The sequence below is a fragment of the Protomyctophum parallelum genome (assembly GCF_964188405.1).
Source record: "Protomyctophum parallelum genome assembly, chromosome: 17".
NCBI classification, from domain to species: domain Eukaryota; kingdom Metazoa; phylum Chordata; class Actinopteri; order Myctophiformes; family Myctophidae; genus Protomyctophum; species Protomyctophum parallelum.
The window spans coordinates 33,187,802-33,212,968 of NC_139719.1; the positions used below are offsets into that span (position 1 = coordinate 33,187,802).

A 25,167-nucleotide genomic window follows, 5' to 3' on the forward strand; every position below is an offset into this window, starting at 1 on the left:
TGGTGAGCTTGTTAGCTGAAAACATTCTGGCTGAAAGCCGAGTGATGAAGCCACACTCCACACATAGAACCATTTAAACCTCACACAAACGCAGCACCCCAGTGCGCTAAAAGCATATAAGGAGCTACAGAAATGCATTAACATTGTAGCAATACTTGTTATTATAATAAACATAATTATATTAATTAAAATAAATCAACGTAATTAGCAATGCATAATTAGCTCTAGCTAAATTATTTAAGGTGTGGTTGCGATCAGCTCCTGCATGTTGCTTGTGAGGTGGCTCAATCCCGCAAAGAAGTTGAAGTCATAGTATTAGAGGTCATGGACAGGTCTTCTCTGGAACGCATTGCCTCGTTTCTGCATTCGTTCAAAGGACATTATTCTTAACAAGCTTTAACACCACCACAGTTGCAGGGTCTGTTTAGTCTGTCTCGTGGTGGCCTTGCTGTCACTGCTCAGGTGAAGGCTTTGACCTTTTTGGCCGTCTCTGTAGGTGGCAAGAGGCTCTGACCGTCTACCCCAGGACCAACAAGCAGAACCAGAAGAAGAAACGCAAGGTTGAGCCTCCCACCCCGCAGGTAATGCAAGCACTCCACACACATTCCATAGTAATGTGCTCTCGCCCGCTATTATCACACAGCGTGCAACCATAATTGAGAGCTACTTTTCGAGAAACGATGTGTTTTGGACTGAGCGCGCACAGAACCAATGAGGGGAATAGGAATTTGAATTGTGTTTTCAGGACGGATATTGCCTTTCAAGCATGAGGTCATTATTTTTTGCCTCGTTAACAACCATTCATGTGTCATCCATGAGACGCGGAATACCCGGAGGGAATTACTACTGTAATTTTCACGTCTACACAAGCCTGCATGGAGCATACTAATCTCCCTTGTAGGTGAAAGACCAATGTAAAGGTATATCACAGAAATAATGGATTTAATGACCAGATGAAGTAATGATGTTTCATATCACAGTGTGGACCACCCACTGTGACGACACAGTCTTTTGATGTGGGGCCAGATTTGCGGTGGGTGGGTGGGTCGGGAGGGGGGGATGGGGGGGGGTCTGTGAAGCTCATTGTCTGGGTTCTGTAATGGCAGTGCGGTGCCCTGAATCAGACTTTCCCTGCTCTGAGCGTACACAAACAGCCTCATTTGCTGAACCATTGCAGAGACGCAGTGATGACCTCATTTTTGTCTGCCCCTCTGTTCATTGTTGCATCCGTCGCCCTAACTGCCCCATGTACGTATGCCGGTGGTCATCCTGCTTCAGTTTCTCACATTTCGTAACTCCACTTCTGTCAGTCAATGGCTTAAGTGTCTGTCTTTCTGCTTTGGTTTTCAGCTGCCAATTAAAAATACAAATAACCAATAACTGAGTGGCTAGGGTGAATACTACTTGGGCTCAAATGCCTGAAATGCGTGTCCCTGGTTAGATTCCCTGCCCGCCAGGCCATTTGCTGCATGCCACTCACTCCTCTACTTGCCCTCTCTCTGTATGTCTCTCCCCAGAGTCCCCACTGTACTGTAGGCTCAGAAAAGCACACAAACTGTGGGGCACAACAAATCAAACCTTAAATCCTAATAATCAATAATCGCTGTCATTGTCCCAGTATAACCACTCAGCACTACTACCAATCAACAATCAACAGTCTAAAAGACAACAAATATTTCACCTAAGAAAATGTAGGGGGGGATTTACTGCTCTACGTATGTATAAGTTTGGAATGGATATTATTGTCCCACAAATGTCGAATAGGTTAGGCAACTTACATGTCTAGATAATTATTTCTTTGTGTCTGTTGTCTTCTAATTGGCTCATCTGCACTACCCTTTCCTGTTCCCTCCCACACATGCAATTAGAATCTGATTGCTACCAACAATTTAATTCAGAAAATACAGCCTGGCCCAAAACTGGGTCACCACCAGCATTTTGTAAGCAAGTAGACAACGTGTATTTTTCAACTACACAATTCCCACCTCTCTCTTCAGAGAGAGAGAGAGAGAGAGAGAGAGAGAGACACACACACACGTTTGTTTTAAACGATAAACTGCGCTTTTGCATGGAGGTGTTTGTGTTGAGCATTCAATTATTCATGGAATTACACTGGATTTGCTATGTAATTAACATTAGTCTCAGGTACTGGTTAGTGCTTTTGATCCTTCTACTGCAATAATGAGAGACAGGCTATCACAAAGACATGTCCACTCTCATTATTTCCCCTCCTGCTCACGGTGTCAAGACCAGATTTCCACCTGAATGCTCTCCACCCACTTTTGCAGAGTCTTGCTGCTGACAGATGCCTGGCTGGCTATGTAAATACATCGGGCACAGAAACACCTGTTTGCCTTCTGGGAAGAACCTCGAAGTCAAACAGTCAAGAGACGGACAAATACTTTCAAGACATTTTGATGCTGATTGCTGTCTTGGATTGTTGCCAAAAGCTCTCCAAACTGCCCTTCCAGGCTGATCCCCAGCACTAAAATACCAGCATTCAGCTTTTGCACATTTTTTTAAATCACTAATGGGCAGTAACCTTTTATCTCTGGATTCTTTTGGATTTCAGATTTCGCATATAACATGCCTCAAAATAGGGAGGCCAGGTTGGAAGTAGTTAGGTCTGTCAGTATCTTTTATAAATATTTAACCCAAGCAAAGTATGAACAAGAGCTTTGACTGAATACTAAATCGGATCCATTGAACACAGGTTATATTTTCCTGAAAAGTAACAGTTTGCTGGACAAGGGCCCCAACATGCATGATTTGGTACTTGGTCTTAACAATACTGATGCATAAGTACATAGATCACTATATACTATACTATATACTTATACTGACGCATAAGTACATTACATAGATCAAGTAGTCCCTGTTCGCGAATGTCCTTTCAGTCTTAACTTGCCCTCAAGGTTGAAAGGTTGGGATTTAAATACAGGCTCTGTATCCCTGACTTGAGCCTAGTCTACACTCTACAGTGCTGATAGACGGTCCGAAACTTTACTGCACCTTAACTTAAAGGCTTTTTGTGGTCGGCAGGGTGGGGTACCTTCAAGCTGTTGTTTTTCTACGGGAGGTCTTTAGCACCGGGAGCTGCTTTTTTAGCCTGTGGTGGTGGAATAGATTATTGGGGGAAGCGTTATATGGTCCTTCTTGTTGCTAAGCAACTATTGGAAAATATTTGTAACACCTACAAGTGTTTTCGCTGTGAGTGCAGTGACTGCAGTCAGAATGTGCCACAGAGAAGCCTATAGTGCTGTAAAAAGTGGTTCCCGGTGGACACATGAACTTAATCTTTCACCACCTTTTGGGTATTATTAAAATCTCTATCACCTCTTACCTTCTGTAAATCAAAGTCAATCCAGGTCGCACAACCATGGTGCTCGATGAGATTTTTTTTTAATTTAAAATTATTATTTATTTCTCTGAAAGCCACAAATGTGGCACGGTAATGATGAATTATGAATCGGACTTAACTTGGCACTGCTGAATGCTTCTCTCTCTGCTTCAAATAACTGATGTTCGGCATAGTGGCATATTGGTGTTGATAAGTGGTTTGGTGGATTGGCATGACCATCTGCATCAAACTGCGTTGATGTGTAAATCATAATTGTATCAAAGTGTGTGCGTTACACACAGTATTGTGCATATATACTCAAACGTAATGTCTGAATTTGGGTTTTGTTACCCTTATCCTTATCACATAATTATTCCACACACAGTAAGTGAGTATTCGTCACCTCCCTTGTCCTCTGTAATAACACAGGTGTGCCTGCCATGAAGGAGCTCTTTGTTGTTTGTTGAACCTTCCATCGCTATCTTTCTCTTTCTCCTGAGATGAACTATCTGACTGCTGAACACATTACCAAAGGATAGGGAACCAAACAAATCATGTGTTTCCTCAATATGTCATCACCACTGCCCCTTTTTTCTTCCCGTCTCTCCCATCTCTCTCCACACACACACACACACACACACACAGGAGCCTGGCCCAGCCAAGGTGACTGTAACCGGCAGTGGCGTTGGCGGAGGAGGCAGCATCCCCTGCCTTCCCAGCAGCATCGCCAGTGCTGAGCGAGTGCCGACCAGCCGTGCCAGCCTGTGGCAGGAAGAGGCCCGCTGGAGCCGCACCACCATCCCCTGCAGCCGCAGCGCGTCCTGCCTCAGCCAGCTGAGCCAGAGCCCCCCTGGGATCCCCGTCAGCACCCAGGATGGTGAGGACACAACCATACAGTCACATCATGTACAACAAAGAATCCTGAGAGTCCTCGCAGAGTTACATTTAACAAGCAGGACTTTTACCGTGTAGTATACTGTATGTAAGAAAAAGGCATGACGTGTAGGGCAGTCATGATGATTATGACATTTTTCAATGTCTGTGACAAAGGCAGATGAATTGAAGAGTCTGAATGGTCTTTTAGAACTAGACTTTTGCTAAGGAGCTCCTTAGCTTGGCTGACATGCTGTGTAGGGGGTGGGAGAAGCATTCTGTCACCTGCCGCCTCTTCGTAGTGTGACCAGCTGTCATGTGTTCATTTGGAACACACATCTACCCCGTTACTCCTCTGTCTCTGTGTTTCCCCAGATGGAGGCAATGTGAGCACCGGGCGGAAGGTGCGGGTGGAGAGCGGCTACTTCTCCCTGGAAAAGAACAAGACAGAGCCCTCTGCACAAGCCGTGCAGCCTCCTCAGCACCTATCCCTGTCCTCGTCGCTGTCCTCCCCCACCACGGGAGCCCCCAACCACAGGTACAACTCAGAGTCGGACCCCCACGGCTCCCCTTGCTACACCTCCCCAGACCCCATCCCCTCCCCAGGTTCCCTTCTGTCCCCCACCTACTCCACCATCAGCTCCTCCCAGAGCTCGCTGGACTCGGAGCCCAGCAGCGCGCCCAGCTGGGATGGGCGTGCTGGTGGTGGCGGTGGTGGTGGCGGCGGCGGGGGAACAGGAAGCAGCAGAGCGGGACGACCTGGCAGGGAGTACGTGGTGCTGTCAGACGCGCCGCGGGCTCGCAGGCTGAGCTACCGTGAGGCGTTCCGCTCGGAGAAGAAGCGACAGGAGCTGAGGGCGCGGACAAGGAGTCCCGGACGGGAGGAGGTGGCCCGCCTGTTTGGGCAGGAACGCAGGTGAGAGGTCAATGGACAGATGGAGCCATGCACAGCACTCTGGAACTAAGGCTGCACATCGGGCCCATACTCAAAATAAAATCAGCGTATTGTGACCCTAAATCAGTGATTCTCAAGGACCCCCAGTTTGATATGTATTAAGGGCCACCATTTGATACGATTATTTCTGGGACGCCAATATTAATATCCTCAGTTATTTTAACTCTGAGAGTGTACAAATGGAACAAATTTAATGGAACCATTTGATTCCATTTGTACACTCTGAGTTACAGACCCGTAAGGGGGAATCTGGTTTCAAACCATCAATCAATGTAAACCACACAGACGTTCAGAAACGTAAATGCTGATCCTCCTACGAATGACGGTCGAAAACCCTCTGTAAACACATTAAGGGTATAGCTGATTGTTAACTTCATGCACAACCCTACATTTGGTGCCATGAAGAAATTATGGTGTGCAATGATTTCCTACATGGTTGGGATCATTCCCCACAATCAGCATTTTTGTCTTCTAGCACCACCTTGTGGCTATTATCTTTTAGGCACTGCAATTTCTTGACTACAAAAAAATTCTACCACTGCCTTAGCTCGGCAGTGAGTTACAGTGATTTAAGTGCATGTGTTATTTTGCGCTCTTTTTCTATTTGTCTCTGTGCCTCTTGCTACTTTTGCTATTTTTGGTTTTGTTGTCTTAATCTCTTGCAGGGAGCTTCTGAACTGAGCTTTCCGGAGCCTCTGCTCTTCCAAACCCTTCCATCCCTGTCCTACTGCTGTGCCCTGCTGGTCACGTCAATTAATCTGTGCACTCCCTCAAATCTCTCAAAACACACACACACACACACACACAGACACACAGACAGACAGACTCTGGAATCTGGTTTATATGCATACACGCACGCTCACTAACTTGATTGATCGATACACTTTGAATTTCACTCATGCAAACACACAAACCCTAATGGGTTCCCTGTCGTCAGTTAATGCTGGTGAAACCACCATTGCAGCAGCGACTGGGATCTTCTCTGTTCTCCACTGCAGTGACTCTCCCTCCTCTTCTCCTTCTTCTTCATTTAAAGTTTGATCTCTCTCTCTACATAACACACTGTTCCTTCATACCTTCACATACCTCTGGGTGGGGGGTTATTCCTCTTGGGGATCATCCGTCTATGTCTATACTTTGCCATTATGTGAAAGGAACTGTGTGCCAGAATCGGAGATAGTTGTTAACGTTATTTGTACATTGTGTGCACACTGCAGTGTGTGCGCACTCTGCATTCACATTGAAATGATTGTGGTGCAGATATTGATTTTGGCTCATAGTTACTTCCATGTCTTTCTCTGATCTCAGTTTATGCTGGCTGAGTTGTAGGCTAGTGATGCAGTGCAGCTTGTACTATATGAACAACCAATATGCTATGGCTGGTCCCTTGCATTTTCACTGGGTTATCAGTTGGTTTGCTGAAGAAACTGTGATCTTTATAGAAATTAATATACAGTAAATACTTAGTTACGTTTCTTTAACCACTTAAACCCTACTTCTTTGACTGGGTCCCAAGGTTGGCTTGTAGATCTGCAATTTTTGTGGAATGTTCACCTCTTATCACATTCGCGTAATAGGGACACTATAGGGTTCATGTGGTTAATTTAGCTAAGTTTTCTTCAATCAGGCAATTTGTGGCCTCATTTATATATCTGTACTGTAGTGTACTGTGGGTTTTAGTATGTCCAACTAAAAGCAGCTTCTTGTTGATGTCTCTCAGGCGTTCACAAGTAATCGGCCGATTTGAGGACGGTCAGCATGTGGAGCATATGGACACAAGCTCCTCCACGGAGCCTTCGTCTACGACCACGTCCACCCAGAGACAAGGCCGCAGCGAGAGACGCTACCTCGCTGGCAAACAGGTGTGCTAAAAAATCTCTGAGAGTCTGTAATTTTGCCCTGTAAAAGTTGGTGACATCCGCTCTATTTTCTATTCATTTTCAGCACTATTAGACAGAAACATTTGGGAATTGTTGGAACCAACATGTCTATCATGACAGATTCTAATTTTGCATGATTGTATAATGTTACTTTGGTTATTTGATATTTATTTGTCTTGATGCCAGGATTTGATCAGATCTCCCTAGAAAGAGATTCTTGATTCTAATGGGTCTACCTGATTATGTAATGTTGAATAAAAACAAGTTGTATTTAAGTGAATAACATCAAAACAAAACTCAGAAAGCAGTGGCGTACACTATTGAATGAGGTATAGCTTGATTCTTAACACTTCTTCTGCTGTGGAATTTTAAAAAGAATGGTGCTAGAGTGCCAGCAGATGAGGCAGATTTGACTCTGAAAAGCCCCGCCATCATTACACCCCAAAACCGGGAGGCATAATCTTCCGTTCTTACCTCACGCTGGTACATCTAACGTCTCAAGAAGTGTTTATATTCCAAACGAGATGCTTCCTGAAGTAAGAAATGAAGACATATTGCCCTTTTGGTCACCATAGATTTAGAGTTATGAGCCATTCTTCTCGGGTAGTAAACAAGGAAGTGAACAGCAGTGCGTATGCGCGAAACACAAGGAGTACAGTTTTTTTTTTTATATAAATAAAAATGTAGTGTTAAAACAGAACTGTTGGCTGTTACTGTGTAATATGTTACATTAAATGCATGACGTCCAACCATATGACAATTTTGCGTTGTGATGTTTTTTTTAGGATATGTCATTGGACTCTGCGAAGGAACGCTCAGTGCCGGATGTGTCCAGCAACATACTGGCCAACGTCAGAAGAGCCAAGTCCCTCGACCGCAGAGACACAGAGTCCTCTATGACGGTGAGTGTATTCACGTTTTTGATTATTAAAAGGCCTATTTTTTATGCCAAGGCCCATTATTTATTCAGCATTTGAGCCACGGACCACCATTTCATGAGATTTGGTCTCTCGGACCACAAAGTCGCAAACTTAGAATATTGTGCTGTCGTTGAATACGATATTGTCCACAATTCCATGCTGTATTGAAGTGGTACCATAGTAGGAGTTTGATTGATTGAATGTTATTCAGTTTGTAGAATGAGTTCAAACGAAAGTACAGGTCAATACAACAGCTGCTACGAAGATAAAACCATAAAAAGCACTAAGACTTGTTTACATCATGGTCCTCCATTTTCAATTCATCTGAACATTTAAAGACACACAAATATACACTTCTATAAATAAATGAAAAGGAAATCATCATATACTGTATGGTTAAAGAATTGCAGCTGAGAGCGGTTTTGAAGGAGTCTAGGGATACCACATTTCTTAATGGCTGTTGGTAGGGCATTTTAATAGCATAGGAGCAATAGGAATTTAACCCCTTGTTTGAGCGATAACAGGCAAACACTGATACCAAGTACACTACAAAGATCCCCGGGGGAGCCAGTCAAAGAAGTAGGATTTACGTGGTTAAAGAAACGTAACTAAGTATTTACTGTAAATTATAATGTAGACATTTTTCTACATTCTCAAATTGTGTGGACTTCTTGTAAATTGAGTAATGCAGAGAATAGGAACAATAATTTAACTCTTGAGAGCGTAAATGAAACCGGTTATCAACTCTCTATCATTTAGCTGGGAACCACATGGAACCCCCTCAAGGACCACTGGTTGAAAACCACTGGAATAAAGCATGTGTAACCAATACAAAATCTGAAGAATAATTGTCTTGGAACCCTTGGAGTTCCCTTGAGGACGCCTGAGGCGCTCCAAACCTCAGTTTGAAAACCTCTGCCTAAGGGGAGGTACTGAATGTATTTAACCACCAACTGAGTGCTGTGGTATTTTCATTACATCATCAGCATATGTAAACAGCTTAATTATGCTCCATAATTACTGGGAACACAGATAATGCATGCTAATAGTTCTAACTAGAAACTACATTTCGCAGAAATTTTAATGTTTGGCTGCAGCTCGCCAAGTCTGTGCAAACTAGTGTTTTGGAACTAGCGTAGGGTCAAATGAATGAATATAGTGGGGAGAGGTAAATTGCAATTTGACCCACTTCCGGCAGTGAAATTGACTTCCGGTCATTACCATAAATGGGGTCTCTATGAACAGATCCAGTGGATGAAGTTTCAAATCTCTTTGGTTTCAAGGCAATCAGACAAACCGGAAGTAGGAAGTAAAAAACGAAGTTGTACATGAAAATGGAGGTCTGTGGACCACCCACCAAGTTTGAGACCTGTAGCATGCTGGGAACTGGAGTTATGGCTGTTTAAAGCCCTGCCATCTTGACATGCCCAAAATTGAAATAAAAATAAAGTGTAACAATTACTATAGTCTAGTTGCCCTGTTACTAATTCAATTGCAGACAAAAACATAATAGACTAATAATAGACTGTTGAGGCTAGCATGTTCTATGTTATAGCAATAGGGTTTTTGAGTGTGCAACAACTCCTCCTAAAGACAGCTATGTTTGTCCCTGGCTGTGTCCCTGGCTGGGTCTGTCTGTCTGAACACGAAATAGTGTTTGGTTGGTTTTCACAACCAAGTGTCACTGTTGCGCAGTCTAACACACACATATTAAGTTACTGTATACAGTATATGATGATTTGGTGTGTTACAGTACAGTACAGTAGAGAGACCCCCTAGCTGTGGACCCCCACACGGTAACTGTCATTTCTCAACCATTTCGGACACAGGGCGGCTCGCCGGAACCGGGCCAGCCCCCTGGGCACGTTCCTGGGGGTCTGGATGTTCCGGGGACCCCCACACGGTAACTGTCATTTCTCGACCATTTTGGACGTGGGGCGGCTCGCCTGAACCGGGCCGGCACCTACTATACTATACCAAATTCAGAAACGTCATAACACATCCACACTAGTATGTTTTCGTTTCAAAGGTTATAGCACCTTTTCAGGAATAATCTTTGTCCATACTCCACACCTGAAAACATGCCACCCACGCCTATTGCAATTGACATTTGACAGCCATGACAACATCAATGATACACTGCTTGTCAATGAAACAAGTTAGTGACTGCACGTTTCAGTAACCAAGTAAATGTTTGACAACGCTTGTACATTCAAAGAATTCAAAGTTCTGTGGATTTAGCTAATTTCAGGTAACAATAGTTTTTGTCTGTGCTGAAAGGCACAAAATCCTGTCATAGTATTTGGTCACAACCAGGCCTGGAATTGCATCATTTTAGGGACAAGGTTTTGAAAACAAAACGCCTGCGGTCTACGAGGCAAGGGCCTCTTGGACTTTGTCAAAAGAAAGTGTGTGGGCCTGGGCCGGCCGAGCGGTCCAGGCACCTAGGCTGGTAATCCAGCCTGACAGTGTGTCGCGGATTCGAGTCCCGATCCCGACTACCTTTTCTGCGCGTCTTCTCCCCCATCTCTCTCCCCCTTTCCTGTCAAGCTACTGTTAATCTATCAATAAATATTGAAAAAAAATATCTTAAACAAAGGAAAGTGTGTGTGTGTGTGTGTGTGTGTGTGTGGAGGGGGGTGGGGGGGTCCTAAAAAGCCACTAAGCTACTATTACTTACTTTCCTCAGTCAAGGTGTCTTGTGGGCACCCTTGAAAGCACTAAGGGAAGGATGTGCCCAATTGTGCACTGCTTCACAACATGCATATTAATTTTGCCCAACTGAGCAGCTGCATTACATATATAAGTACGCCGATGGGCACCCTCGCCTCATTTTGTTGTAGCTCCTTCAAAGCATGTCTCCTGTGCATGTAGGCAGTACTACCATTATACTGTAACATACTGAATTTAACTGCACAACATCTGCTAATTTGTTATCCAGATTTAATTCATCGCTAGTGGTCAAGACCCAATCAGGAAGTGAACTTGGGTGTTTGTTCTCTGTTAACACCCGTCCAGACTAACATGTGTCAGAAGAAAATGGCATCAGCCAGGGCTGGACTGGCCATAGGACGTACAGGGCATATATCCGCGACCGAAATAGTGCTAAGAAAATGTATTGCTCAAAGAAACTAGGATGACGGGTAAACATCAAATCTAGCTTCTATCTAAAGAACATTCTATCTAGCATTCGTGATCAAGCAATTTTTTTTTTTTAAATGGTTGAAGCCATACCACTCAAACAGCACCAAGCAAGTGACCTGAGGGGTGTCCAGGGCACTGTGTGTGCAGTAAGCATTGGTCTGTCAGTGTGCAGTTGGTCAAGCTGGCGAAAGATGCAGCTGCTGACCCTCCTTCCAATTCCAACACACACACATGCACGCACGCACACGCACGCACGCAGGCAGACACACACACACACACACACACACACACACACACACACACCACATGCATGTATAGACACATATGTAAGAACTGACACACTCAGAAACGGATATACACACATACACCAGTCATGTACAACGCCACCCACCCTCCGCCCCCGATATAAATAGCCAGTCGGGGACCTGTTACAGCCACAGTAGTGTGTATATACATGAGAGGCTGACACCGTGAGACAGATTGTCTGCCTATGAAGGGTGTGGAGTGTGAAAAACGCACTCAGCCATCAGAATGACTCTCTGCCAGACCATACCAGCTCACCTGAAGCTCATCAAAAACAAGGTACTGCTATTTGGGTCTGAAATGGCTGGTTTACTTTTCTGAGTCTATGAACAGGTTTGAGCTTGGTTTGACTGGTCTGGGGGGAAGCAGTTAGTTTAGGTTTCACAGGATTCTGCTGTCAGGTCAGAGAGAGACCAGTGCATATTGCTGCTATGAGAGACCAGTGCATATCGTTGCTATGAGAGAGACCAGTGCATATCGTTGCTATGAGAGAGACCAGTGCATATCGTTGCTATGAGAGACCAGTGCATATTGTTGCTATGAGAGAGACCAGTGCCTATCGTTGCTATGAGAGAGACCAGTGCATATCGTTGCTATGAGAGAGACCAGTGCATATTGTTGCTATGAAAGACCAGTGCATATTGTTGCTATGAGAGACCAGTGCATATGGTTGCTATGAGAGAGACCAGTGCATATTGTTGCTATGAGAGAGACCAGTGCATATTGTTGCTATGAGAGACCAGTGCATATCGTTGCTATGAGAGACCAGTGCATATTGTTGCTATGAGAGAGACCAGTGCATATTGTTGCTATGAGAGACCAGTGCATATCGTTGCTATGAGAGAGACCAGCGCATATTGTTGCTATGAGAGAGACCAGTGCATATTGTTGCTATGAGAGAGACCAGTGCATATCGTTGCTATGAGAGAGACCAGTGCATATTGTTACTATGAGAGAGACCAGTGCATATCGTTGCTATGAGAGAGACCAGTGCATATCGTTGCTATGAGAGAGACCAGCGCATATTGTTGCTATGAGAGAGACCAGTGCATATTGTTGCTATGAGAGAGACCAGTGCATATCGTTGCTATGAGAGAGACCAGTGCATATTGTTACTATGAGAGAGACCAGTGCATATCGTTGCTATGAGAGAGACCAGTGCATATTGTTACTATGAGAGAGACCAGTGCATATCGTTGCTATGAGAGAGACCAGCGCATATTGTTGCTATGAGAGAGACCAGTGCATATTGTTACTATGAGAGAGACCAGTGCATATTGTTACTATGAGAGAGACCAGTGCATATTGTTGCTATGAGAGAGACCAGTGCATATTGTTGCTATGAGAGATGGATGGTGACCACATCAGTGGACTGATGTTTGCTAAAATGTGTGCTACAAAATCCTACACAAACATTTTCAGTAAATGTGGAAAAAAGTACTTGTGTTGCATTGGATCCAAGTGTAATCTATGGACATAATTTATGAAAAGAAAAACCTGTCTCTGTCGCCGCTGTCGGGCAGACAGCGACGATAGAGAGACAGGGTTTTCTTTTACCGTATTTTATTTCTTTATATTATTCTAGAGCCAGGTGTTAAGTTAAACCAGTGAAAAAATGCTGTCTTTAAAACAAAATATTCACAAACAAGATTACATTATTGATCCCAATTTGGGGTTTTGAAGCATTGTGAAGTTTTGTATGTTTTGTATTTTTATTTACTTAATATTTGTATTTAAAGGACCACTTCACCACTTTTCAACCTATCTTCATGTAATAGGTCCTCACTAATAATCATGATAAAATGGCACAATTTCTTTTCCTACTCAGTCTGTGTCTCATAGGAGGGCTGTGGGCAGTCCACCCGTCCACCAGTGACATCATTAGGCAGATTAATTTTTTGAATATATTTTCTTTTACAAAAATGTTTAGATTTTTATTATCGTGAGAAAGGTGGCTTCCATTTTTGCATTGCAACTTTTCAGGACTAGATATCTGCAGTTTCTATTAGCTTTGATTCCCCATCGATGATGTCACTGGTGGGCGGGTTTCTGAACTGCCCAGAGCTCCCCTTGAGACACAAAGATAATTGTGCCATTTTATCATGATTATTAGTGAGGACCTATTTATATGAAGATAGGTTGAAAAGTGGTGAAGTGGTCCTTTAAATATAGTTGAGATATTGTGATATATCTCCTTATGAATATTATGTCCTTTAGGCTAACACCTGTCATCATCAGTATTGATCATCATCCTGACTTGTCTTCCCTCTAGCCTGATCTGCTTAACTTCAAGAAAGGATGGATGGCCAAACTTTACGAAGACGGCATGGTAATTGATATCACTTGAACAAACTAACAAAAATAAATCACTTCACTTTCCCTGTATGGAACTCTATAAACCTCAGTCTTGATGTCATTTGACTGGAGGACTGCTAGAATCCAACTAATAGCGTTGTCGTTTCCTCAGTGGAAGAAACACTGGTTCGTTCTTACAGACCAGAGTCTGAGGTACTACAAGGACTGCATAGCTGAAGAGGTACGTGTGTTTAACGTCCTTCACCTATTGTTCCTTAACTATGGCCTCAATTGTGTTAATCCCATTGTCCTACTCTGTGCCCACCAGGCTGCAGACTTGGATGGTGAGATCGACCTGTCGACATGTTACGATGTCACGGAGTATCCCGTCCAGAGGTACTATGGCTTCCAGATCCTGGTGAGTGTTGGTTTCAGAATATCACCACATAATCCCATAGCATCAATCACTGGTGAAGATGCTTAACCACATGAACCCCTATTCTGGGTGAGAACATTCAGCTAAAATAGCCGTGAACTTGTAGATCGGCGTGTAGAGAGAAAAAAGGAGCAGACTTAGTATAGACCCTGAAGGGGACGTAGTGTATACAGTATAGGATTCACGTCGTAGTATATAGGGTTCAAGTGGTTAAGGTAAAACGTGTAGGTATCACTGCGTCGCTGTGCTGTGACCTGCCAGTCTATAAACGGCCCAGAGACAGCATACTGTACGCTACGACTGTGGGTATCAGGTTTAGCCATTTCTCTTTTTAAAACAATTCTTTGTCTCTGAAGGATGTCACTTGACCTGTCATCCCTCTGACAGACTGACATCATGGGGTCTAAATCTGCCCAAGAGTTGCCACCCTCGAATATCCCTCTCAAAACACGCTCCACTTAATCATAAGCAACATAACATGACAACATGACAACATGACCTAACCTTCCGCATTGAGAAGAAAAACCTGCTGTGCAACTTGCATTCACTTTGCTAAACTCCCCCTCTTGTTTTGGAAAAAATAAATATGTATGAGCTTTAAGGCTTTACACACTGACAGCTAGCTATGCACTTCTCCGGTGTCCTTATTTATGGGTTCACAGTAAGAATCAGAAGGATGCTCATACAGTAGCATCAACGAGCCAAACATTTCATCACTTTGCTCAAAGACATGCTGGTCCGGACGGCTGACGTAGCCGTCTGGACACCTACAGTAGGCTGGGAATGCCACCTGACAGCGTGTCATGGGTTACACTCCTAATCCCAAAATATCTTATATTATATATATATATATCTTCCCTTCTTCTTTGGAATCCTGCCTCAAAGCAGACCAGAGGTCGTTCCCTGATGTCATGCATCAGTAGGCAGGAACCGGGGATGGCAATGAAGGACTGGGAAGTCTGGCGTGGCATTGTGAAATCCATGATCTCGACCGCGTTAGAAGAATTATGATCAATAAAAGGCAGAAAAAGCCCCAAAAATATCTAAAAAAAGACTGATGCTTTTCTCGTATAGACGAGTAGTATACATGCTTGTAACTTCAATGATACATCTCTAATCAGTGTAAATGGATGTTCTGAATGAGGATTATTATTTTGTTTACATTAGTTTAAATGTAGATTATTTTGTGTACTTTGGTTTGAATGTAAATTATTTTGTTACCATTGCTTTGAACGTGCACAATGATCTTGAAGTAGCTTCCCTGGATGGTTTCTGGGGTATGGCAAAAAATAGAGTAGCAGAAGGGATCAACTTGGGTTTAGTGACATGAAATTAATAACTCCAGTATTTATAACTATTCCCCGTTACGTCCAGACTGGATGGGGGTTAGATTTAGGATCAGCACAGAACCAAAAACACATTGTAATCTGCATAAACTAAATGGGACACAGTTCCTGTGTTTTTATTTTTTTATTAAGACAGATGCAGAGTTTGCAGACTGGGTAGGCGAATCACAGGACAGGGAATCCCTGCAGGATTTGAATTTAGGCCAGCAGTAGTACACATGGTTCCAGAGACCATTCCAGACACCTCTGGTTCCGGAGAAGCTTCCAGGCACCTCAGTTTGTGAAATCCATATTATACTGTACTGTAGCTACTGTAGTTAACCTCGTAAACATTCTGACATCTTGCAAGCAAGTATCAGCAAAGGAAACAAAAGTGGGGGAAAAGCTGCATAAACGCTTGGTGATTCATCAGAAATCACAATCTCATTTCACTGTTCATGGAAAAGCTGTGAACTTCAATACTGTTGATGAAATCACTGTCAGAGGTCTTGAAATGCATTATTTGGGTTTAATCACACTCAGTCCAACTCCAATATGTAGTTATTTATTTCCATAATCACCCAATATGACTTTGCCAGTTAACATGAATATATATATATTGAACAATGTGGAGGTACAAAAACAGACTAATGCTTTTGACACCCTGTTGTCATCCCTGCAGAGCAAGGAGGGGTCGTGGACACTGTCGGCCATGACCTCAGGAATCCGTCGCAACTGGATTCAAGCCATCATGAAGAATGTGAGGCCCACCATTGCCCCCGATGTCACCCGGTAAGTCTCCGAGGGTGGCTTACAGATTGAAACTTCACCATTGGAAAACATGACAGCTGTTTCTTTTGCTTTTTTCTCATTAATCTCTCTCTTCTTCACCCTCCTCTCTGCTCTCTCTCTCCCACTTTTCTCTCTTCCCTGCCTCAACCAACCTCAATTCCAGGAAAAACATCTCTCTGAAACTGTCCGTTCTGAAGCCCAGGTTGGAGTTGCTTGTGTGTTGAATATATAAACACCCCCCCCCCCCTCCCAAACAGTGATGTAATGCCTCAGTAATGTCTGCCCTGGCGTGTTTGTCGTCCCAGCCCGTGTCATGTGATTGTTGAGTAATGTCTTGCTGTCAGTCGCCAAGCCGCAGAGACTTGACGGCCCCACACACCGCTGCCCTATCAGTCAACTGTAGGATCATCCACCAAGCTGCCAGGAACTCAATCCATACTAATTGATATTATTGATTCCCGACAGCAATTAACAACAGCGTATCATTTCTTACAATGATTACGATTACAATGGCAGCATGGATGGCAGAAGAATACAATAGTCTCAACAAAAAAAAATCACACCTGTGTGAAGTGAGGGGCGCTCTTATCATCTTAGAACATCGAGGAGGGAATTCTGTGTAGCTTAATTATGATTAGGTGATGTGATGATGACAAAAATGTAACTAAACACAAACATTAAACCTATATCTTCATTAAATCTATACTATACTCTATACTTTTTTTGGGGGGGGCTAGCCCCCCCCAAAAAAATAAGTATAGATTTACTATATTTACTCAAACCCTCAACATTCCTAATCTCTCAACGTTAGCCTTTAATAATGATTGTTATTGTAAAATAATGTACATTATAGTCAGGTTTGGGAACAATCACAGCTGTCACTAAGGGAGTAGGAAGTTAACAGCTGGGGAAGTATTTTGTTACAGCTCTATGCTCCACAGCAACAGAAGTATTCATATCTTACCTCACTGTTCTTTGTGATGTACATTGTTGAGTCTTGTCTTAAACAGAAACTGTACATCATATTTATGTATATCCTGCCCCACAAAAAGCAGTAACTACTTGTGTATTTTAATTTTAAATATCAAGGGTCATAACCAGGGCATAACAAGTATTTGATCATTCAATACTAAAACAATGATACGCTATCAAATACTTGTACGGAGTATACTGTGCTCACTGCTCAGTATATGCAGCAGTGCAAGAGGCCATCGTAATTTTCTGTTCTTTTCACTACTCTGCTATGGTAATTACTGCTCTTTGTTTTTGTAAGGCAGTAAGGTATCCTACATGCTTTGCGCTTCACAAACCAATGAGTCACACACCTTGCCGTGCCAGAGTCTGTTCCCTCCAGGGGGAATGTGTGATATTTTTGGCATTTCCTCACAGACGCCCAACAGATACCTCGTCCTTATTCTGGGGTTGTGCCCCCTCTCCTTAGCTCCTCCTTTTACTCTGCCACCTCCACACAACACGATGGAAATAGATTGTTCAGTCAGGCTTCGTTTTTAGCTCCGCAACACTAAAAGTGCCAACCTGCAGTGTCCAAATGACTGCAAACACATTCCCCCCATGGCTACTGTGTAAACGGGAATGGACACGGAACCCACAGCCTGGCAACTGCAGGAGAGCCAACAGGCTGCTTAAGTCTCACGAGTCACATTACATCTGTGGACACTAAGACTTGATTTATACTTTGTTGCATGCTGGTGTCGTGCACTGAAAATAGCCGTTCTACAAGCTCACAGTGTGTCACACTGCGACACGTTGTGAGCTTGTAGATCGGCCCTTTTTGGTGCAGGAACTGACACATAGCCAAGCATAACGGGACTTAAGTGGAAGGCAGAAGCTGCTTTGATCCGGATGTGCAATTGGCTGAACTAATGATGGTTTTAGTGTTTTGATATGATGCAAAATCATATAATTGCTCATTAAAATGCTCTTCAGGGATGCCGCACTGCTAAAAATGTGTGCGCTGATGTATGCCTGTTGACCACCAAGGTATTGTGAGTAGCTTGAGTTCTTGGAAATGTTGTTTTATCATTGGCCAATTATTTGCCATCCTCGAACCATGCACTCTGTTTTTTTTGTTACTAATTCTTACTCTCGCTGCCTTCAGATCACTCCCAGAGGAAAAGGCCACAGGTCGGGTGGTGTTGGAGCCATGTCTGCAGCCCTCCCCTGAGACCAGTCCCAGTCCTGAATCTCCCAGAGTAGACATCCACACACAACCACCTGGGAGCAATGCCTCTGTCCCTGCTTCTGAACCGCGCAAAAGTCGGGTCCGCGAGCGCAGACGAGACGGCCGCTCCAAAACCTACGACTGGTCTGAGTTCAAAGAGGGACAGATTGAGAAGCCCAAGATGGTCAGAGCGGACACAGTGGACCTCAGTTCCACGTCCTCGACAACAACGACCACCTCTTCTTCCTCCTCGTCCTCCACTTCCTCCCCAGCATCCTCGCCTGTCTCAAACTCAAACGCCTCTTCTTCTCCCCAGACCTCTTCTTCTGTCTCGGCTCCCGCGCTGCCTCACACTGCAGCTCCGGGGGAGCGCGTGCTTCAGCATACCCCGCCCAGCATCGCTCACACGCCAAACACAGTCACAGTCACAATGACTAGTGTGCTAAACAGCACGGTAGGAGTTAATTCACGGACACCTGAGCCCCAAGATCAAGGTAAGATGGAGGTGGACCACCCAAGCCATGAGCCCAGTGGAGACGGCTGTGGGCAGAGGGTTGACAGAAGCTCAGATGTCCACGTAGAGATTGAGCAGCGCTGGCATCAGGTGGAGACAACTCCGCTAAGGGAGGAGAAGCAGGTTCCCATCTCCTCACCTGTAGGAAACTCCAACTCTGACAGACTGCCTGCACACGAGCTAGCGGCTCTGCTAGACAAAGAGGTAGGTTTCCTAGATGGTTCAGGGAAGGTTGTTTGTTTGGTGTCATTTTAGTTTTAGGTTTGACAAATACTGAACTGTGAAGCGATTGCAAAACTATTGTAATGAGGCTGTATATTTTCTGTCAGGAAAAAAAACACAAAATACATACACTGTATCATCGTTAAATCACAACACACGCCAGGAGACGTTATATACAGTATTACTGTAGATATCTGACTCTATGTCTCACATATAGGGTGCAGTTTTGTCGTCAAAGGTATTGATTAGCCCATTGATTATCCGTTGTATTAGGATGAGACTGATGAAGTAAGGCAAATATCCATGCAGGCAGCTCAGTTCAGGTAGCCCTGACCCGGTGGCGCTCAGTCACATAGTATATGCATGCAGATGTATGTGACTTCATGTATTTTGAATATATAGACGCTGCACCGTGTCTGCTATTTCACTACCTTCACTTTGCCATGCTTCCAGTACTGTACAACAAAAGTGAAAGTGTGTGTGTGTGTCTCTCCACACTGATTAGTTGGGACAGAAGCAGAAGGAGCTGGATCAACTGCAGGAACAGAACCACCGTCTGCAGGAGCAACTACAGGATGCTCGAGGGAGAGAACGAAGTGCCAGAGAGGGCTATGTTCTACAGGTACCTCTTTCATCAAGCAGGAGAGGATTGGTTCAATTAAATGTTTTTTGTTTCTACAAGTTCAATACAATGTATACATACTTTATAGGAAATGTGTTTGAAATAAGACTTGTGTGTGGCTATTGTTAATATTAACTTTAACCCTGGTGTCCCTAATTTGGATGTCATTTAAAAAAAGAAAATAATTGGTGGGAATAGCAGGTCTAAAGCTTACTTGAGCTTGTTGATGTTGCTGTTTTCACCACGTGACGTGACACCATTGTATGATTGTGTTACAGAAAGGGTTAAATTCTACTAACGGGTGTTGGGCTTATCTCTAAAATGGATGGATGCATGGATGTGGTGTTCTTACTGTAGCATGAATTTTCACTAACTTTTTTGTGGAGTTTCACATCTCGTGGGGGAATAATTGGTTTGGATTGATATGCTCAAGGTAAGATACTTGGCCAGGAAGCCTTGCGCTGTGCTTTTTCCTGTCACCAATGGTTGTCTGTCCCTTCTCAAGCTTGTTTTGTGCATGTGTATGTGGGTGATGCATGGTTTCTCTAATGACTTTACATCACGCATGTTTTCTTTCTAAAGTGAAATCACATTGTATAGTGCAGGAACAGTATTTTTCGTTGGGTAACATCACATTCACCATTTGGGGTGGGACGCAAGAAGTAAGTGATGGTACAGTATTGATGTGAGCACCCTTCATCTGTTCACCTTCAGTGTTTACTTTTCCATATTACTTCTACCCACCCACTTCTAAGTTTTCTGTGTTCCACCCTGTTTTGTTATTCAACCTCTTCACCTTCACATAACCCCTGAAAAAGCACAGTGGAACGCTTGGGGAGAAATAAAAGGCTTTCAGTATCTTAACAAATGGTGTAAATTTTTTCATGGAGAGGCTGGAGAAATCCTACGTTCTCCATGGTCGCCCCTGAGATGTGGCTCTCCATACGTGACAATGTAAGGTGATGTCACTAACGAAAAAACTGTCAATCTCTTAAAGAGTGCCACAACCCCCGCATCGCCACACAGAGTGCCATGGCAACGCCTGCACAAGCTTAACCAAGATCTTCAGGGTGAGCTGGAGACCCAGAAGCACAAGCAGGACTTCACTCATCAGCAAGTTCAAACACTAAGGAAGTCCTACTCCGAAGCCCAGGATGCCGTAAACCGCCACGACGACGATATCCAGGCCCTGCAGGCAAAGTTGGCCTCTGCGATGGCTGAGATCCTTGCTAGCGAACAGGCTGTGGCCCGCATGCGCAACGAGCTCAAGTTAGAGCAAGAGCGCTCCAGGGAGCAGGAAGAGGACTGGGGACGCAGCGAGGCCACCCTGCGAGCCCAGCTGAAGGACAGCGAGGACAGGCTCCGTGAAGTGGAAGCGACTCTCTTGGAAAGGAGCCAGGCCCTCAGGCACTTGGAGCATCAGCAGGCCTTGCAGCGTGACCACCTCAGGGAGGTGCAGAGACTCCAGGAGAGACTGCAGGAGGTGACAGCCCACCTAAGTGCCACAGAGGAGGGTCATGCACTGAAGGAAGAGCGTCTGAGGGGGGAGCAACGATGCACGCAGGAGAGTCACGAGAGAGAGAAGCAGAGCCTGCTGCGGAGATTGGCTGAGGCTGAAGCCATGTGTTCGGAAACTGAGGATAAGCTGCTGGAGGCAGAGCAGGAAGTTGGAGCTCTGTTGGGGGGAAGGCGGGCATCAGCAGCAGTGGAGGACAGGGAGGAGGTGCTGAGGCTGCAGCAGGAGCTCACCCAGAAGAACAATATGGCAGAAACACTGAGGGAAAATGTCCGCAGGCTGGAGGAAGAGAAAGGTTATCTCACCTGCCGTTGTCAGGAGCTTCTGAACCAGATTGCAGAAGCGGACCGTGAGGTCAATAAGCTACGTGGCCATCTGAAAACAGAAGAGACCAATTACAACACTCTGGAGAACTCTTATGAGAGGGCCTCCGAAGAGTTCCAGAAGATAAGCCTGTTCCTCAGGGGAAAAGAAGAAGAGATCCACCAAACTAAAGACATGTATGAGAGGCTGGTAGAGCGCAAGGAGCAGGACTTGAAAGAGGTCCTCATTAAGATGGAAGCCCTTGGCAACAGCCTAGAGGAGACGGAACAGAAGCTGCAGGCCAAGGAGGAGCTTCTCTGTCAGATGAGTCAGGCTGAACCTTGCAGTGCCGAAAAGGATCTGCAAGCCAAGCTTGTGGTTGCAGAGGACCGTATAGCAGAGCTGGAGCAGCACCTCAATGCCCTGCAGCTTGGCTATGCTGACCTCCGCATGGAGCGACAGCGAGAGCAGAAAGAGCATGCTCAGGACATACCTATGGGCAGTCCTCAAACTGCAGCCTCTATGCCAACAGAACTGACAGTCTCCTTTGACACTTCATCCAAGACTTCCTCAGAGAGGAACCTAGCTAAGAGACCTCGGATACGTTTTTCCAGTATTCAGTGCCAAAAATACATGACATTAGAGGACATGGACACCAGTCAAATGGACAGTGCTGCTATGGATACAACTCAAGGGGTTAGCCAAGACTTTAAGGCATTAGATTGGACCGGTTCCACTGATGTCACATTCCAGTACAATAGTGACCCAGAGAAGTTTGTTTCCATTATAAATGCCCTAGAGACTAAATTGCTGGCCACTGAGGAAAAGCTAAGAACCCTCACTCAAAAACTAGAAGAGCAAAATTCTGTTGAACCAGATGCCCTGAATATGCCAGATCATCAGGAATCAGATAATAGTCCTGAGCAACAGAAGGTACAAAGTTGTAATAGCAAATGTCACATTGTTACTGCTAATAACCATTATGCCAAGGCACTAATGTGTGTAGAGACAAGTCGCAAGAAAGTATGGGCTATTCTCAGTGGCCGTGATCATGAGAACACTGATTCGCAGCTTCAGTCCCTATCAGAAATAGAAAATGAGTTGGTCAACGCAACACTGTACATTAGGCAAGGAGAAAATACTTTGGAGCAGCACTCACCAGGGGATGTTCAAGACCACACCCAAGACACTCTCAATACCAAGGTCTTGGATGAAGAAGCAGCTCGTGCCTTTGCCAAAACATTGTCATTTGAGGCAATAGTTTTGAACAAAATGGCTTTGCTGATACAGAATCCAATGTCTGACCTCCTACAAGGTCTTGGAGAGATATGTAAAGAAGTTGAGATCATCAAGCAAAGTGATGGAGATTGTTTGGCTATAGCTTACGCTGATGTGTTGACCAGGAAGTTAATGTTAGAGAGCGCTTTCTGGAAGGAAGTGGAGCAGGCAGAGACACAGTGTGAAATATTGCAGGTAGAAGGTTCAAATGCTGCTCAACAGAGAGATGACAAAGTTTTGGCTGAAGACAAGGTTATCTTTAATACCTTTGTTAAGGCTGAACTAGCCTACTCTATTCAAGACCTGAAACACTTCTATGAGGAGAAATTGGGAACACTAAAAAAGGAACTGGCCAAAGCCCATCATAATCTACAACAAAGGGACCAAGCATTGAAAGACATTTTTGAAGCTTTCCACCGGCCTGATTTTGAAAACGTAATTAGAGAGGTCAGAAATAACCAAAATCTGAGTTTAATGGATACTCACCCTCCTGATCTTGCCCCTTATATGGAGCAAATTGAAATGGAAGGAGCCAGAGGTCTGGTTGAGGAAATCCTAGATAGACACTTAGCTGGAGGTGTGCCATCTTGTAGTGTTGATTCCATTGAGTTTTTGCAAACTGGGAAAGAGAACCTGGCCGCTGAGCTTCAGAGACAGGCAGCAATCCTCCATAGATTTGCCCAAGAAATAGAATGTGGTGGTAACCAACCTGGACTGGCCCACATGATCCGTTCTATTGCAGGCCACAATACCACAAGTAGCTCTCTTTGTCTGCGTGAGGCCCTTATCCAGGCCCAAGTGGCTTATATTGCCTGTAGGCTACGAGCCATCCATGAGCAAGACTTGAGTCGGTGTCAACAGGCAGGTCAGAACATGGTTGCTCTTGTCCAGGAGCACGCCCGCAGTGTCAGTGCCATTCAAGAGAACTATGAAGCCTCTTTGCAGGATGAGCGCCTCAGCTTTGACGAAACGGTGGCCACTCTCCAGAACGAGAACCAATCCCTGAAGAGTGAGATCAGCCAACGTGTTGTCCAGCTCTCCCAGCAGCAGGAGCAACTGGTCCACCTGGAGGAAAGTTTCCAGAAGGAAACTGAAGCGTTAAGAAAGAGGCACAGAGAAGAGCTGATTCGAGTAGAGCAGGACCGTGACTCCACGGTGCTTGCCCTGATGGAGACGACCTCTGACAACCAAAGAAAGATGGAGGTGTTACTGGCGGACATGGACACCACAGAGGAGCGTCATGAGTGCCACGTTAGGCGACTCGAGGAGCAGTTCCAGGAAAGGATCTGTGAGCTCCAGCTTCTCCACAAGGAGGAGATTCAAAAATTGCACACCCATTACATGGACACCATTCACTGCATCAAAGAAAGAGAACAGGCCGTGAACAGACCTGAAGACCCCAAGGCTGAAAAGGCTGCACAACCGATTTGGCCAATGGAGGAGGGTGAACAGGAGAAAGTGGAGGAGCCGTGGAACAGGTCAGATGTGGACCCCATGGCAGTTCTGAAGGACAGGATCCAGGAATTGGAGACCCAGATGACCAACATGAGAGATGAACTAGAGAACAAGCACCTGGATGAAGATGTGGCGAGACTGAAAGAAAAATACCAGAGAGACTTTGAAAGTCTTAAGGTTTTTGCTCTTTTTTTATTTCTTTAGAAAATAGTTATTTCTCTGTGATTAGTTATAGATAGGTAAAAGCATCTGCAGCTGTAATTCAAATAAACAATTTAGTAAAATGTTAACTAATATTCAAGGATGGATTGTAATTGGGAACAATGCTATGTAACTTGATGAGAAAAATATTTCTCATTACATCTTTTATTTTAAATATCTGAAAATATCAGAAGAAAAATAAAATGCATGCTGCAGTATGTAATTAAGTTCTTCCTAATGAGTAAAAGTATTTTTCATTTGCATGTATCACAATATACAATGCCCTTTTCACTGTCTGTAGTGTAGTAGTAGTACCATGGCCTATCAGGCAGCAGTAGTCTGTAGTGTAGTAGTAGTACCATGGCCTATCAATCACTAAAGTCAGATTCTCAGGGATTTTGATTTACTGCCTTAACTCACTCTTTTGCTAACCTACAGTAGCTTGGCTTTGTAATCACTAAAGGCTTGCATGGCTGCTTGCAACTTCGTATTTAATCATACAATTTAATCAGCATCATGTAGCCTAGAATGCTCTGGACACAAACTGCGCTGACCGGCTCATTATTAGTCACACATTACAACACAGGTGATTGATAACGGAATATTTAGGA

General features: G+C 44.4%; 1 protein-coding gene across 1 annotated transcript in view; it reads left to right on the top strand.

Moving 5' to 3' along the window:
- Nucleotides 1-25,167, top strand: part of LOC310875124 (myosin phosphatase Rho interacting protein) — a 70,079-nt gene that overhangs the window by 37,849 nt on the left and 7,063 nt on the right. The window contains exons 5-17 of the mRNA XM_083788219.1: nt 497-581; nt 3,986-4,217; nt 4,589-5,129; nt 6,889-7,030; nt 7,834-7,950; nt 13,688-13,744; nt 13,883-13,951; nt 14,039-14,128; nt 16,154-16,263; nt 16,427-16,465; nt 18,383-19,163; nt 19,687-19,803; nt 20,801-24,532. Of these exons, the coding sequence (XP_083644345.1) occupies nt 497-581; nt 3,986-4,217; nt 4,589-5,129; nt 6,889-7,030; nt 7,834-7,950; nt 13,688-13,744; nt 13,883-13,951; nt 14,039-14,128; nt 16,154-16,263; nt 16,427-16,465; nt 18,383-19,163; nt 19,687-19,803; nt 20,801-24,532 (6,112 nt within the window). The remainder of the gene's footprint in view (nt 1-496; nt 582-3,985; nt 4,218-4,588; nt 5,130-6,888; nt 7,031-7,833; nt 7,951-13,687; nt 13,745-13,882; nt 13,952-14,038; nt 14,129-16,153; nt 16,264-16,426; nt 16,466-18,382; nt 19,164-19,686; nt 19,804-20,800; nt 24,533-25,167) is intronic.